The sequence below is a fragment of the Amblyomma americanum genome, chromosome 10 (assembly GCF_052857255.1).
Source record: "Amblyomma americanum isolate KBUSLIRL-KWMA chromosome 10, ASM5285725v1, whole genome shotgun sequence".
Lineage (NCBI taxonomy): Eukaryota > Metazoa > Arthropoda > Arachnida > Ixodida > Ixodidae > Amblyomma > Amblyomma americanum.
In genome coordinates this window covers 7,277,893-7,294,955 of record NC_135506.1, presented here as the reverse complement: position 1 = coordinate 7,294,955, position 17,063 = coordinate 7,277,893, and the positions used below count along the sequence as shown (strand labels likewise).

The following is a 17,063-nucleotide window of genomic DNA, read 5'->3' as shown; positions in this document are numbered from 1 at the left end:
TACAATGCACACCTGTGCACAGCTGTGTGTTCAGCTCTCGGGTGGAATGCGAGTGCGCGCCACGTCAGTGCGTCGCCGTGTCGGTTTTCAATTTTTTCCTGCAACAGCTTTGTAGTGACGCATGTTTGTGTTGGTATATGATGACAAAAACAGAAGAGAAAATAAATCCGGTTGTATCCTGCCTCTGACTTGCCTCTCAGGGGGTGCGTTGGATAGAATTACATTATTTGTAAGAACTCAGCCCGAATAGCATTCTCCACTTTGTAAGCGCCCACGGTGTCCCCAGGAAGACTCCGCATATTGCAGACATCGTCAAACAGTGTCACTGTGGCAAAAGCGCTTCACACTGGGCACCTCGTTCAAGGAATACCGAGTACAAATAGAAGTTGGCCTGTATTGACAGGGAAACGCGTTCTAATCAAAACAAGAACACTCTCGCCGAAAACGGCCGCAAAAAAAAAAACGAAATGCAAGTGTCGCCACCACCGGCCGATTTCGCAAGTAAACTACGTGCGTCGACACTGATTTTGGGGAGCGGATCTCAGAGGCTACGGCACACCGCCATTCATTTCAAAACGGTGGAAATTCTTCCTTTTGGTTAAAGGCGCCACGAGTTTGAATGGACTGGTGGGGAGATTTTTTTAGTCCAATTTTCTTGCTGACAAACGCGTATTTTGCAGCCGGAAAAACGCGAACAGGGCTAAAAAGAGTCGTTTTTTACTTCGGACACAACTTCGATGGAATTGGCCCCAGTGTCTGTATCATTAACCTGCGGTGTTTTTGCTGAAGCCGAGAGGATTTACTGAAGTCGCGTTAATTTATGTTCTGGGGATACAGGAACGCTTGCATTGTTTTTCTAGTTAAGCACAAACTCAAGGGTGCTTTCTGTTGGCCGCCCAGTGTTAAAGGCGATGGTTCTATTGGTCGATAAATATATTGTGAATACAAAACTCCAAGAAAACCAGCGTTCAACATAGCGCCACAGTGACAACTGTGTATACTGTATATTTCTAAACAATAGTTTATGCTAGCAGTCACACTGTCGCAATAAAAAAAATACAACTGTGACAGCATATACTCTGCGCTATGCTGCATACCGCTACAATCCCGACCCCGGCGGTCGCATTTCGATGGCAGCCAAAATGCTAGAGGTCCTTGTATTGAGCGATGTCAGTGCACTTAAAGAACTCCAGGTGGTCAAAATTATTCTTAGCCCTCTAATACGACGCCCCTCATTGTCTGAGTCGCTTTTGGATTTTGAGCCTCATAAACAAACGACACCGCTACAAGGGATACGCAGTTAACGGCTTCTTCCCACTTCAGCAGTCGTCCTTATAATTCCAAGCTTTGGAAAATTGTGCAGTCAGTCAGGCAGTCAATAAATCAACGCTTCAGCTGTGTCTGTTGTGTAAGATGACGTCGCCTCTTGGCTTAAGCAGTTGGAAGTAACACGGGGGCAAAATTTCTTCATGTAACATTGCAGGAGGTGCTCTCGCCGCACTTTGAATGGGGAGCTGACAATCGGTGACCTTGGATGCATCGAAGGCGGTGGTTTCGAATGGGGTATTTTCCCAGCGATTAACATGATGTCCTGCTCTCCCTTTAAACCTCAACCCCTCCCCCCTCCCCTTGAAGAAAAAAAACAGCGTTTAGGTCTTTACCGTTAAATGCGCACATTAAGGCACTGGAAAACGGCAGGCTGCGGCCGCCAAGTTGCCTCTTTGCGCATTTGTGTCGATCCCAAACTCGTCAAAGTTGTCTTTTCCTCCCGCTGTCAGCAGCGCTGTCTCGAGGGGGACCTTGAAGGAGATCGTTAAGAGAGAGAGAGAGAGAAAAAAAGGGTGTACGTGTGACACGACTCGAAGGCGGAAGGCCTGCACGTCGTAAACACGGTCCGACTTCGAGTTCGTGTAGAATGGGTTCCTTGCTCGCGCTTTTTAATTTAATTTTTTTTCTCTTCGCTCTAGACCTGCATGCCTGTAAAGGCTGCCGCATTCTCCGCAAGCCTTACTGTCTTTCCTCTTCTTGCTTTATTTAATTTTTGTTTTGCAGTCTATCTTGTGATGACGCACAGAACAGCGCATGCGGGCTCTTTGCAGTCCCTTTTTTTTTTTTTCTGCCTGTCCATTTGAGATAAAGCACCTTTGCGTCCTTTTGGCTACTTAGCATCATTCGCATTTGCCCATGCTTTCACGTACGCGTCGGCGCCTGTCTCACTGCTGTTGCAAGAAATATTAAATTTAACACTTGGTTCGCCTGATGTGATTCTAGCAGGTTTTACTGCCATCAGCACAATCTCCAGCAGCGTAGACCTAATGCGTGTACTGCAACCCTCTTTCATCGACCTCAAGTAAATCCTGTTTTGCGCCAGCCGCCGGCCACCTTATCCCCGCAAACGTCCTAATCCCATTCGCCACTCTCTGCCTCACCCTGCTAAGTTTGCCTTGTCTAAGAATCCACTCCGTTACCTTAAGAGACCATCGGTTATCTTCTCTTCGCAATATATGCCCTGGCCATGTCCATTTCTGTACAGTTAATTGCATGCGCTCCGCATGTTAGCATATCTTACGTGTTCTCATACAACTAATTTAATTGGCTGCCCTCGGTCTATCTTTTGGGACTGGGCAAATTAGAGGGCGCAGCGCACCGGGGTGGCGGCGGAGGCGTTCGCGTTCTCATAGTGCTTGTCTGCAGCAACGAGAAAAAAAGAAGAAAAAAAAAACTCGGCAGGGAGCGTGACGTCACGCGGCCAGCTAGCCTTCGCAAGCCAAGTGCTCATGAAGCGGCTTCCAGCCCGTTTTTGCGCTCTCCGAGTCAGTCCCTAAAGTTTTTTTATTTATTTATTTATGTGCATACTGCAGACCATGGTTAGGTCCAAGCAGGAAGGGCAGGTGCACAAAAAGCAAAAGTAAAGCAACAAAAATACAATACAGCAAAGATAATGTAGTAAAACAACAATACAGCAATGCAAGACAAAGCAGAAAAAATACATAATACGCAATATCAAAGATGGCTGAGGAACGCGTCTGTTTTTCAGGGTTGATTTGGTTCGGTTAATGAGTTCCAGTCAGATATGGTGCGTGGGAAAAAGGAAAACTTGAATGAGTTAGTCCGGGCAAAATATGGTTTTAAAAGAGCTTTGTGATAGTGTCGTGTATTCCGTGTTGGCATTGGGGAAAGATAAGCAGAAGGGTCAAGTCTGAGTTTATTATTAAGAAGTAATGAAAGAAAATCTAAACGAAAATTTCGTCTTCTTACCTGTAGTTCTTCAATACCGTTAGCACGCATCAAGTCTGAGGGGGAGTCAGTGGGTAGATATTTTGAATATATGAATCTAATTGCTTTCCTTTGAACGTTCTCGAGCTTTCTTATGTTAGACTTAGTATACGGGTCCCAAATTATGCAAGCATATTCAAGCTTGGGTCTAATTAGAGCATTGTAACCTAAGAGCTTAACGTTAGCGGGGGCGTTTCGAAGTTTATGCCTTATATAACAAAGCTTACGGAATGCGAGTGAACAGATGTTATCTATGTGAGTGTTCCAGGAAAGGTTATTAGTAAGTGTTACACCCAAGTACTTTACGGACGCTACTTGTTGCAATGGTGATGATTCTAATTTATATGCATATTGTAGAGCGTTTATCTTGTTGGTTATGCGAAGAGAAACACTTTTATCTGCGTTCAGTGTCATGTCCCAGCGCTTGCACCACTCTACAATATTAGTAAGCGTATTTTGTAGGTCATTCTGATCGTTTTCATTGCTAACATCGCGAAATAAAACACAGTCATCAGCATATAATCGAATATGTACGCCAGTACAAACTTCACCGATGATGTCGTTAATGTATATTAGAAAGAGTAGTGGCCCCAGTACGCTTCCCTGTGGCACACCTGATGGGACTGGGAGACAGCCAGACTGGTGACGACCGATTGAAACATGTTGACTCCGGTTAGTTAAATAATCATTTATCCAGGAAATAAATATAAGCGGAAGTTCAATAGTTTTTAGTTTTAGAATAAGGCTGTGGTGTGGAACTTTGTCAAACGCTTTACTGAAATCTAGAAAGATCGCGTCAATCTGGCTGTTATTGTCAAGTGATGCCGCAAATGAATGGATAACTGAAAGTAGTTGAGTTACTGTGGAAAACCCTTTGCGAAAACCATGCTGGTAATCTGTCAGAATGTTGTTGCGATCTAAGAATTCATTAATGCTAGTTGCGACAATATGTTCCATTAATTTGCAGCAAGATGACGTTAAGGATATAGGTCGATAATTGGTCACCTGAAGGCGGTCGCCTTTTTTAAATACAGGTACGACTCGGGCTATCTTCCAGTCCTCAGGTACACACCCGGTTAACAATGACGCGCGAAATATAATAACCAAAAACCTGGCCAGAGATTCAGCATACCTCCGAAGAAAACCGTTAGGAATATCGTCGGGCCCTGGGGATGATTTAGTTTTCAGGTTTAGTAACATTGAAACGACACCATCATACGAGATGAAGTTAACTTCAGATGGATGTGCTGAAGTTGTGCTTGGTGCATCGTACAGTTTTGGTTTAGAAAATACACTGTGAAAGTAATTGTTAAAATGGTGAGCAATGGCAGGCTGATTGGTAACCGTTGTACCGTTGATAGTCATTTCTGATATAGGGGCTTTTTTATCGCTAATGTGGCGCCAGAATTTACCCGGGTCGTTTTTTATGAAGTTCGGCAGAGTTGTTTTGAAATAATAATCTTTTGAACGGCGTACAGCAAGGGCGAGGTTTTCTCTTAAATGGTTGATTGTGCTCTGCTGTGCACGATGCTTTTTTAGCCTTTTGATTCGGCGTCTGAGATGAATGATACTGCGTGTCATCCAAGGCGTCTGCTTGCGAATGTTTTTGTATTTTACAGGTATGAAATTTATAAGGCAATAGTGACACATTTTCTTAAACTGATTCCAGAGTGCGCAGGCGTCGGTTCCATCAAATTCGACAATGCATGTTTCAAGATGCTCAATAACTGAGGCGTCATCGGCACGTGTGAAGTCCATGATACGATGTGCTTTACATGTTTTTGTCTTGCCAAGCGGTTTTATGGGAATGAAAACACTAACAAGATGATGATCTGAAAGTCCTGGTGCGATAGACACATTGCAATCATGGAAAACATGGGGAACAAATGCAAGATCCAACACTGAATTACTCATGCGAAATTCGCGGGTTGGCTCGCGAACCACTTGACACAAGTTGTGCGTGAACATAATGTCGAATACAATATCCACGTTTTTTTTGTACCCGGAACATGGCTGCAGACGTTCCCAGTCAACGCCAGGTAAGTTGAAATCACCGAATAGCAATATTTTACTCTTTTTGAAATTTGACATGTGAACTTGTAAATTAGTTAGATAATCTTGCGTTACGTTAGGAGGCCTGTAAACCGCATACAAAATAAAGCAATGTCCCCAGCAAAACAGTTTCATGCAAAGGCACTCAAGATCAGGTACATCTTCTAGCGAAACAGCCTGTATATTATTTTTAATGAGTACTGCAACTCCTCCACCTCTCGAGGGCCTATCCTTGCGAAATACCTTGTACGAGGGTGGAAAGATGAGGTCGTCGGTAATCTCGCTGTGCAGCCAAGTTTCTGTTATAACCGCAACGTGAGGGTCATGTTGTAGGAGAAGGATTTCAAGCTGCTCGGTTTTATTGGCGACGCTTCGAGCGTTAACATTAATTATTCGGAGATGCTTATTCACTGTCACTGTCGCAATTCCTTTGTCACCTCTATTACGTTTATGTTGGGGAAATCGGTATTTAGAAGCAGAGACCTTATTATGGCTTAGAATTGCGTGATCTATGGAGTTGACTGCACCACTGAAGGCGTTAAGGGTCGTGTCTTTTTCGTACGATAGTTTTTTCGCAAAGGCACCTTGTCGTTCTTTTCATAGTCCCAAACGTAGGCTTGACTGTTGATAAAAATTTTGTCGAAAACTAATGAAACTTTGTCGCCTTTATCGCGGTTCGGCTTGGTACTGTTCCAGAGATTTCTTCTTATGTCTCTTGTTTTATAGGAAAAGTCTTCACCGATCGATAGACCACTGTCTTTCAGTTTACGTCCTTGCTTTAGAATTTCGGTTTTTTGACGGGAGTCCAGGAGCTTGAATATAACTGGCCTAGTTTTGTTCTCTGCAGGTTTTCCCAAACGATGAATGCGCTCTATGGTAACTGGTGCGAGATCAAGTTTGTCCTGAATGATCTTTTGGTTAACATCACGCTCCAAGGACTCAGAAGTCTCGTCATCTTCTTCTTTGAAGCCGTAAACAATTAAGTTCGATCTACGGCTGCGGTTTTCCAAGTCATCTATTCTGTTTTCCAGGTTTTGAATTACACGATTCATAGATTCGAGCTGGTCTTGACAGAGAACGATTTTGGCTTCCAGTCTCGATACTGCGTCTAGTTTAGTTTCTATGTCAGTCAACCGTTTTTCTTTTATCTCTTTGATGTCTGCAGCTATATCTTCCAGTTGTTTTGAAAGCTGTGCATTATTGGGACCCGGATTTGTCTCAATATCACCATCCAGCGCTAACAATTCTTTCAAGTACAGAGCAACTCGATAGAAGAACCAACACATCCGTGGGCACGGCAGCAGAAATAGAAAGGGATCACTAGAACGAATACATTTTGCGTAGCGTTTCCTCACCTGCGGAATGAAGAGGAACGGATTACGTGACCGCATCCCTGAAATGCCACCGTGCCCAGTGGGCGCGCCGGTCCCGAGTGGGTCATTTATAGGCTGGTGATGTGGTGGCGCTGTTCCTTGGTCATGCACGCTGTCATCGGTGCGTGTAGCCGCTGACTGTCTTATCACGAAATTCCAGGGCGTCGGTTGAAGCACCGGACCCACGTGGAAGGCGGTGATGTTCTGGATGAGGAACTCCTTTTCATGCACAGGCGGCCCGGCGAAGCAGCTGGCGATGGCCAACAGCACACCGATCCACAACTGCGGAATGAAGAGGAACGGATTACGTGACCGCATCCCTGAAATGCCACCGTGCCCAGTGGGCGCGCCGGTCCCGAGTGGGTCATTTATAGGCTGGTGATGTGGTGGCGCTGTTCCTTGGTCATGCACGCTGTCATCGGTGCGTGTAGCCGCTGACTGTCTTATCACGAAATTCCAGGGCGTCGGTTGAAGCACCGGACCCACGTGGAAGGCGGTGATGTTCTGGATGACGAACTCCTTTTCATGCACAGGCGGCCCGGCGAAGCAGCTGGCGATGGCCAACAGCACACCGATCCACAACTGCGGAATGAAGAGGAACGGATTACGTGACCGCATCCCTGAAATGCCACCGTGCCCAGTGTCTGTACGGTGCGCTCTCCGAGTCAGTCCCTAAAGTTTTAGTGTCTGTACGGTTTAGTGAGTGCTAGCGCGCCCAAGGAGTGGACGTGTTCAAAAGGAATTTGGTATACTGTCAATTTGCCGCGATGATCTGCGCAGCACGGGAGGGCCTACTCTCTCTTTACTTTTTATTACTTCAAGGTTATCGCCGGACGCTCCCTCCTGAGTTTTTTTTTTTTCCGTCCATGGTCTGCAGACTGCCACCGGATATTATCTGTGTCAAATTACGCCCGATGGCAACAAGCGTTGCTGGTTTCCGAAGGGCCATCCGCAATGGATTTTTCGTGACATCAGCACATATAAAGAAGCAAAGCAATGCGGAAGTAATCATGTTTCCGACGTGTACGTCAGAAGACAGCCCAAGATCGCACCGCAGCGTGATGAAGTGACGTTGCCTGGGGCATTTGAATACGATCCTACTGAAATGCGCTCTCTTACGTTTCAGGTTTGTAGGCTTTTTTTTTTTCTGAGCTAGTTCAGTCATCGCCAGTGCTAGCTCTCGGCGAATGTAGCGTGTATTGTTTTGAATATTAGTCATTTGGGCAGACTGCGATGCGTGCAGACGCCAAACAATAGACGTTTTATTGCTGAAGCGAGACTAGCGAACAGCTGCTCGAAAACAGGGAGCGTTGTATTGGCGGCAAATACATGACTGTGTCTAATAACGAGTGAATAAATATTAGTTTAGCTGCAGCTATTTGCGATGCTTAATAATCATGCTGTTGTGTAGTATGACTGTGCGATCTTGCCACCAGTGACCAGTCTATGTAAATTGGCGCTTTGCACAGTGTGTATAGTTCTCCCATGCATGCCGCGGCTGTAATGATATCCTCAGTTCATCAAAAGCTTTCGGTTAATACTTTTGTTTGAGGCGGTTTGGTTCATTTCTAATAACGTACATACTTGCGTGAAGAAGACAGGACACAACGAAGAAACACATAACGACGTGTACAGAGCGAAACTTCCAACTGGTCAATTTCATAGAAGGCAACCACATTAAACATAAAGATCAACAGAGCAGACACGTGGAAACCAGTTGGAAGTTGAGCTCTGTAATGTGGTACGTGTTTCTTAGTTGTGTCCTGTCTTCCTCGAGCAACTACGTACTTTATCAGAAAAGCTTTCGGAGATCGCACTTGATGTAAGCAAGCGCTAAAGTGAATCGGCTTCATTTATGTGAGGTGTACTGTACTGTGCATCTATTAAGCTTATGTATTTCAAGACCTCGAGGCATGCACAGCGTTTGCGCTTAAAATACTACGAATAAGTGAAGGAATTCGCATTGCTCTTCGTGGCAGAATGGCTATGTTATAGATGTCGGCGAATACGCGCTTTATGCGATATCGCTGGTTTTAAAATCGCAGTCGCACTGAAAAACCGAAAACCAAGTTCTAGACAGGCGATTCCGGTAGCTGCGGTCACCTTAAACCACTGTGTAGTCCACGCGAGACATTTAAAGGATTCGGCGCAGATAAGAGAAGTCAGCAATCAAAGGCAAGAACCTTTGGAGACCGCGGACGATTCGCGAGTAGCACTCTCCAGGCAGTCCAGGACTTGGGACCTTGCAACATGGACGAACTCCAGAGAGACGTCCATAACTTCATTTCGGGAATGGCTAGCACCCTTTGAGATAACGGGGTTTGATCGCAAAGCTCGCACAACACGATACCGGAAGCTGCAATGCTTTCGTTACGTCCAAGCAGCAGAGCCTTGACGCTTTCCTGTGCAAAACGTGAAATCGGCTAGTTCAAACCGGCCGTTCCTTCAATCCACTTCGACGCTCTTCTCAGTACTTCCGCGCCTGACGTGTCGACCCCACGTTTCTCTCCTTATATAGCTAAAGCAGTGTCCAGGCCTATCTGCGCGGGGAAAAACAACAACAAAAAAGCAGCGACTGCGCTTTCGTGCGCCGTCGCCAGTTATCTCTCGCGTAGGTGCATTTTTTTTTTTATCGCCCGTCCTAGAGGTGACGTGTTTGTGTGAAGCGCTATTGAAAGCCTGGGTGCTCCGTGATAAGGACTTAATCGCTCGAACAACAATCCCGTCAATCGCCCGTCGCCCTGCCATAGCTGCAGAATCGCGCCCATGTGAGGAGTGCTTTCGAGCATTGCACCCCTTTCTCGTAGGCACGAAATAGAAACCGCGCGCCGTCGCCGAATGAGCACCGCACCGCTTGGACTACTGTTCCAGCTGTCGGCTGCTGCTTTAAGATCGTCTCTTTAGACCTGGGCTTCCTTGGGAACGCCCCTTTCACGTGAGTTGGCTTGTTTGTGGAGTCAAGCGATGTCTGTATTTACTTTGACCACGGATGAATATTTTTCGAATTTTGAATATTTTTTTTCAGTATATGAGCTTTTGAATGTAGTGCTTCGACAAGCGTCGATCATTTCGTCGGTTCTGTTCTTGCGACGTCAGCATACTCTATTATGGGGATTTGGAGGCTTGCCGGACAAATGTTGCTTTAATACAATGTAAGGCAGACATCGCAACCAGGTGTTAGAACTTAGACGAGGCTGCATCGGACCTCGCGGCTATACTACGGCTTTAGTTCACTCTTTGTAGATTTGATAGTGGCGCCGTATTCGCATGCTTTTCGCGTCAAACTCGGCCTATCATTGTGATGAGGGTTTATCGCCTCATAGTGGAGCCAGAGTGTTTGACATACGTCATCCATACATCAAGTGGCTGACTCTCAGCCACTCGAAAAAAAGTAACCTGGTTATATATGGTCCTCAGCGCCCGCTCACGCAACCTGTGGAGTCTCTTCAAACCATATAGCATCAGTCCTAGTGCTTCTTTTCCCCTCGCTTGACAGCTCGGTTGCGGGCGTCTGCCGGGAGCTGGACAGTTACTCTCTCACCCCCCCCCCTCCTTTCTTTTTCAACATGATCACATACTATCTGACCTGTGCGTGCATGTGCGCGTGTGCTGAGATTGCTAACAGAGAGTGACACGCATCTGCCCCTTGGAAGCGGAGCCACCTTTAGAACATCGCAAGCTATTTCAAGAGCGCCCGTTGAAACGGGTGTTATCGGGACACACCGTATACTATTTTCGTTCTTAGTAGAAATCGATCGTTTGTCTCTTTGCGCTTGTGGTGACGTTTTTTCGGGCAGCGAAAGACATTTATTGCCGATAAAAGCTTGGGGCACACTGAAGTTCACCTTGTGAGTATGACGCCACAGCGTTGAATGGTCCCTATGGGGAACCTGCGCTGCCAAGGTGGCACTGCAATTGTTCCATTCGGTGACTCAAAACTGCTTTTGTCAGCCGCTTGGGCCGCTGAAAACGCGCGAACGCATTCTGCGCGATTAGATACCCGCGTTTGGCTGACAGCATTCGTTGCCTAGCTTCTCTCGGCGTAGCCCAGATAGCTGACGCACGGCACGTGCGCCTTCGACAGAGCGCGGAGGCTCACGCCAATAAGCGCCTGAAGGTGGCGCGGAAAAATACTGAGTACTACCCAAAACTGCTTGCTCTTCTCGCTAGGCAGTGTGTTATGGCGCTGCAATCGGCACCGCAAACTTCAGCGCAAGTTCTCCATACCATAAGGTCGAGTGGGGTTCCTCTGGCGCACCCTTAAGCAGACATCGACGCGGTTGTTGCCGTCACATGCTGCTTTATTACACATCGTCGTGCATATTAACTGGCGACGTTAATTAGTGATCCTACTTAACTATGAGTTCTTGTAATATAATTCTGATACTGAGGTGGTACCGAACGCACCCAAAAACTTCGTGTCTGTATTCCTACAACATGTTCTGCACCCATTTAGAATAACTCGCTGGCCAGGCTCGTACACTTGCTAGAGGACATGTTGAATGCGGACATCCCTTCCGTTCCGTGGCCCTCTCGGTGCTTTTCGTCAGCGAAAGTGGTCTTCCGGTGCCTGCGCGAGTGCTCGTCCGAGGGAAGCCCAGCGGAAGCACATATCCTTGCGACGACCGCGAGCAACATCCCGGAACTGATCGCGAAAACGCCCACACGCGAAATCGTTCACAGCAACAACCACTGCTTGCCGGTGACGCAGACATCATCAAGAATGGGGCAGTCCACGGTAACAGGTCGACTGTGACGTCGAGGTGCAGTTCAACGCCAGCGCCTGCCGAGACCGGAACTGCCGTCGTCTGTAATTAGCTGTTAACGCTGCGCACTGGCGTCCTGATCTCATTTTCACAATTACTGCCCCTAGATCTCTTTCGAGGCGAAAAAGAAAGAAAAAACGAAACGGGCACCCAAAAGCTTTGTGTCTGTATTCCTACAACGTGTTCTGTACCCCTCTAGAATAACTCGCTGGCCAGACTCGCACACTTGCTAGAGGACATGTTGAACGCGGACATCCCTTCTGTTCGGTGATCCTCTCGGTGCTTTTCGTCAGCGAAAGTGGTCTTCCGGTGCCTACGAGTGTGTGCTCGTTCGAGGGAAGCCAAGCGGAAGTACATATCCTTGCGACGACCGCGAGCAACATCCTGGAACTGATCGCGAAAACGCCCATCCCTGCGCTCTGCAGTATAGGAGTCGCCGTCCCACAGCCTGCAGCTAACTTTCTGTGTGTCGATTGAGATGAGTTATCTTTTTACTGCTCGCTTTACCGCCAGTCTAGCACTCTAAGTTCGATTCGTGCACGGCACACTATACTTACTCATGGTTCAGGCGAGTCTTGTTGTGTTGGGCTTAGTGGCACACAAGCATATAAGGCTATCGTGCATCATCATGGCTCAGATGAATTGCGACAGTGTAGCCCGAATGCGGACGTGAGCTGTTAAATTTCCGCACAATTTGTCAGTGTAAAAAAAGAGAGAGAGAGAGTAGATTACTTTCAATGCGACTTCGGCGGAATTCAAGTGAGGCAAAGAGGTGATGCCACAAAGACGGGCAAACGACAGATATTGGGGAGGGGCTACCGTCCAATCGGTGAGCGTCTGACCGTCATTGTGAAGGGGAAGCATTGAGCTCATGGCGAACGTCATGCACTGCAGTTATCGGCACCGACTGTCCTTGCGCGTAGAGCGCCTCGCGTGGATGCCACACGTGTACAAATCATTGTTGCTGTACGCCACGCGATGAAAGTGACCCTTCTGATCCTTAATTGAATGCAATCAGCAAAATCCGCGCGCAATCGGAAAACGTGGAGACATCTGTATTTCGTTTTTTGTTCTTTCCTAGCTTATAACATCTCCGTTTTTCGATTAGAGTGGCCTTCTTTGGTCTCTTTTTCGCTATAGAATGCCGTAGTATGTCGAGGCAAGGCAACCACAGTTTGTCTTCAGAGTCCATTTATTATTCTGATATCCATTGTCACCAATCCTGTCATGACAAGATCCAGTCCAGCGGAGCAATGAAGGAGACCATTTGGTACCGAGTACGAATTGATATTTGCATACCAGTTATTATTAGTATGCAAATTGCTTCTAGTATCGCACTGGATACTGGTTGGCATATCACGCGTGTTCTCGTTTAACCCAATAATGCTGTGAATATGACGTACACGGTGCATATTGTACGAACGCCAGTATTTTTCTTGTCTGCTCGTCTAGAAATACAAAACCCTCCCAGCATTACAGAACCTGCATTTCACGACACATTTCACGAATGACACGAACCTGCATTTCACGACACAGTAAGCCTCTCGAGAAAACAAGCTAAAAAGTTGGCACGGGCAAATAATGCTACATCGGCACCTAATGGTAACATGCTTAATCTTGATATTCATTTAGTACACGTGCCTGAGTACGTGTAGGCTGTTTTATCGTTCTTGGACTTTAAGAAACTTGTCTGATTTCCTAACCTTCATTACAGTGTAATGATTTCATTCGCAACAAATGTGCCAGCCGTTAATGCTTCTGCTGTGTTCGGGCCCATCATCGACGAATTTCTGCACGCTTGCAACTTTTATACCGCATTTCATTCCTTGAGCACCACAGGGTTAATTTCAATGGCGGTGCAGCTCCTTCGGAGGCTACATGGGGTATTTACCTTGCAGTTATCACTCGCGTGCCCCTCTCAGTGATTAGCCCATGCTCAGCCCAGCGAATACGTAGATAGATAATAGCCAGACACAACAAAGTGGATGGGGGCAGGTGACATGTTTTGATCGCTGGCGCGGAGGAACAATTTCAAGCACGTCTGTCATAGCTCAAGTGTTAGCTGTCGACAGCAGCTCTTAAAAATGCGCCAACAGTGCTCTCCCCCCCCCCCTGCCCCCCCCCCCCTTTTTTTTTGACACCGATAGATGTGAGGGGAAGTTTTTCCAATGGGGGGTGTTACGCGCTGCGTATTGACCTAATATGCCGTAACCTCGAATTAGTCGTTATTCACTTCTAACGAATCAATGTGGTCTACTCAGCGGCCGTTGGTTAACGGGTGTTTTTGAGTGAACAGCTGTTGCTTGCACCAATGTTTTCTGCACAATTGCTGTCTCACAACGATTCAATTATTTCACTATAGCAACTGAACCGGGTGCAGCACCTGTTCTGCAACAGTCGGTGCCCATATGTGCATTTGGCACTTTTTTCTTTTAGAGTGAAAACTGTTGTAGCTCTGGTTTACCCTTATTGCCCTGCATTGTACCGTGGACTCTGCAGCGTCAGCCGTAAGCCATTAATCGCTTAGTGAATTAATTTAACTTAAATTAATTTAAGTTAAACTACATTGCCGCCTGCCCCAGTTGTAAAGGAAATCTCTCGCTACGCGTTCAGAGCACTGGAAGAAGAGGGCAAGTACGAGCGGAGAGAGAGAGAGAGAGAGAGAGAGAGAGAGAGAGAGAGAGAGAGAGAGAGAGAGAGAGAGAGAGAGAGAGAGAGAGAGGCGACGGCTGGCGAGATCATATTTCGCTGATTCGCACGATCGCAGCTCGGCTTTCTTTTACCGCTGACCATGTAGATTCCTCGGCGAATTGCTGGGATAAATGACTCAACCAAGCTATAACAGTGTCCCTGATTAATTCGCTAAGCCCGTAAGCTCAGCACTACAAATTCTTATTATAAACGTCAGAATGTTTTAGTTTGAAGTCGACATCGCTTATTGGTGCTTATCTTTTAATGTCTCCTTTTTATTGAACAATGGAGAAACTGCGGCTATATTCTTTTTACGCCTCTCGTGTAGCTGTAGAGGACGTTTGAGGTGCTCTGCCCTTGACCTAGTGCGCATGCGCCTACTATATCTGCCCGCTTTTCCTTCTCCTCGCAGCGATGCTCACGCTCAAGGTGGTGGTGGTGGGGAGCTGCGCGTGCGGCAAGACCACGCTGATACGGACTTTCCTGCGCGATGACGTCAGAGCGTCCGTGCCAGCGCCCACCGTCCAGGAAGTCTACGTCGGACACATGCGCCACGACGGGAAAGAGGTACATATACTGCACGAATACGATTCCTCTATATACTACTCGGGTAAACAGGAAGCCCGCGAGTGAACGAGAGCCCCGCATTGGAAAACCTGTGCACTTATGATTGCAACAACAAAAAAAATGAAAAGCTACCAGAGAAGCCCTTGGGAAACAACTTCAATTCATACCAAGCAATTCTGGACAAAATCATTTTTGAGCGGGAAACCGTTTATGAACGCAAATTTTTCATATAATGTAATATTTCACTATAACATTCAGTATGTCTACAGATCACCCGACGGCAGTCTTGAATTTTTTTTTCTTTTAACGTCTTCGCTATCGTCAAAAGCGTTCCCCATTGGTTTTCTGTGCGAGTCTTAAAGGTTCGATGTGAGCGATCGAAACACTTTAAAAGAAAGATTTTGCTATATACCGGAAGAATGGACCATTGCCTTCAATATTACCGTTAATGTATCTTCCAATATTGCAATTTTAAAAATTTTTGTCCAAAATTGCTGGAATAGACTTACTTCTACTTTAAAGGACGATATTTTATTGTTGTTTTTATTGCTGTGGTTGTGTGCAGAGAAAAAAAATGGCTCTAAGCTGCTTTTAAACCCAAATCTACTTGTCCAGAAACAAGTCGTGTGAAAGTACAATAATAAAATAGCCCTTACGCAATGTGAACGAAACTCTTACTCAAAGTGGCGTGTATTTACTTAAGACATGCGCTGAAGCACGACAAGGTATTCACGGTAGAGAGAAGGCAGGGACCTGCGATTCCTGACAACACACAACAAACGAAGACAAGTCGTCCTATAGAAACGTTGGCTAGCGGACTGAGGCTTATGTTTTGGTTTATGGTTTACGGTGGTTTAACGTCCCAAAGTGACTCAAGCTATGAGGGATGCCTTAGTGAAGGGCTCCGGAAATTTCGACCACCTGGGGTTCCTTAACGTGCACTGCCATCGCACAGTACCCGCGGTCCTCTAGAATTTCGCCTCCATCGAAATTCTACCACCGCGGCCGGGATCGAAGCCGCGTCTTTCGTGTCAGCAGCTGAGCGCCGTAACCACTGAGACACCGCGGCGGCCAGCCAGGGGACTTATTAGAGTAGATGCTCTGTTTAGTACCGTAATGGTGGTCTAGCGGCCAACGCATCCGCCTCGTATTCGGGAGGTGCGAGTAGGAATAAACGAGATTGCACTCCAGTCTCCTTTTCTTCCGATCTCGCTGCCTGCGGTGCAGGTTCGCCTGGTGATCTGGGACACGGGCGACTCCGACCTGCTGTGCGACCCCCACCGGGCGGGCTGCTACGCCGAGGCCGACGTGGTGCTGCTCTGTTTCTCGGTGCGCGACATATTCGCCGGCAACGAGGTGCCCTCGCGTTGGGCCACCGAGGTGCGCCACTTCAACCCGGGCGTGCCCGTGCTGCTGGTCGCCACGCAGATGGTGAGAGGCCCCCCCCCTCCCCGTGTCGACGTCTTTTCGGCCGAACTCGAGCGGAGGCTTGTCGAAACGCTTCTGCGATACGTCAACGAAAGATCCGAAAGTTTAAATAAAATACCATCGTTATCATTATCAGCTCAACTACGTCTAGTGCAGGATAAAGGCCTCTTCCATTTACCTCCGACCAACCCTGTCCTCTGCCAACTGCGGCCCCCTTATCCCCTCAAACTTCACAACTTCACAAATGAGGATCGAGAAATCTCATTAGGGGTCGTTATGATATGTACGCAAAAGAAGCGGACAAACGGCGAAACCAAGGAAAGCGTAGAGCTTGTTTATGAAAATGTCGATTATAGGGGGAAATTGATTACGTGATCTTAATTTAGATTAGACTTAACTTCTCAGAAAGTATAAAAAAGACAACTACATGACGCCGGTGGGACCACCGCATGTGACGTGTGGTGCTCTACCTACCGAGTTTTTTGCGGTGCCTATCTCCATCGCAATTAAGCCAGAGAAGGCCAGAAAATAAAATACAGTCGTCACCACCCTCGGCCAATATCGAAACAAAGTAGCGGAGCATCGACACATTATTCTGGGCGCAGATCACGGCTAGGCGACATATTTTCTAGCCAATGAATGGTTTTCACTGCCACGGCCACGCCCACCCAGAGGCCAGTTACAGCATCTGCTGTCTTCAAAACGGGGATCACAGAGTCCGTTTCGTTCTAAACGTCACAGGTTTGAATCGAGGACCGGGAAGATATAAATTCAGTGTCTTCAGCAATAAATGCGTTTTTTTCCTGCCGGACAAACAACCACATACCCACAGAGACACAGAAGAGATTTTTATTTAGAACAAAAACGGAGGGCAGTTGCACTGAATGTGCCTTTAAATACTTTTTTTTAA

The 17,063-nt window shown here is 46.9% G+C and overlaps 1 protein-coding gene across 4 annotated transcripts in view; it reads left to right on the top strand.

Moving 5' to 3' along the window:
• LOC144107702 (ras-like GTP-binding protein rhoA) overlaps nt 1-17,063 on the top strand; it is a 41,825-nt gene that overhangs the window by 21,110 nt on the left and 3,652 nt on the right. For 3 of the 4 annotated variants that reach the window (XM_077640832.1, XM_077640835.1, XM_077640834.1), the window contains exons 2-3: nt 14,571-14,725; nt 15,953-16,156. In XM_077640832.1, the coding sequence (XP_077496958.1) occupies nt 14,571-14,725; nt 15,953-16,156 (359 nt within the window). Of the gene's footprint in view, nt 1-9,445; nt 9,637-14,570; nt 14,726-15,952; nt 16,157-17,063 lie in introns of those variants that run through there. The other variant, XM_077640833.1, reaches the window with a different exon arrangement.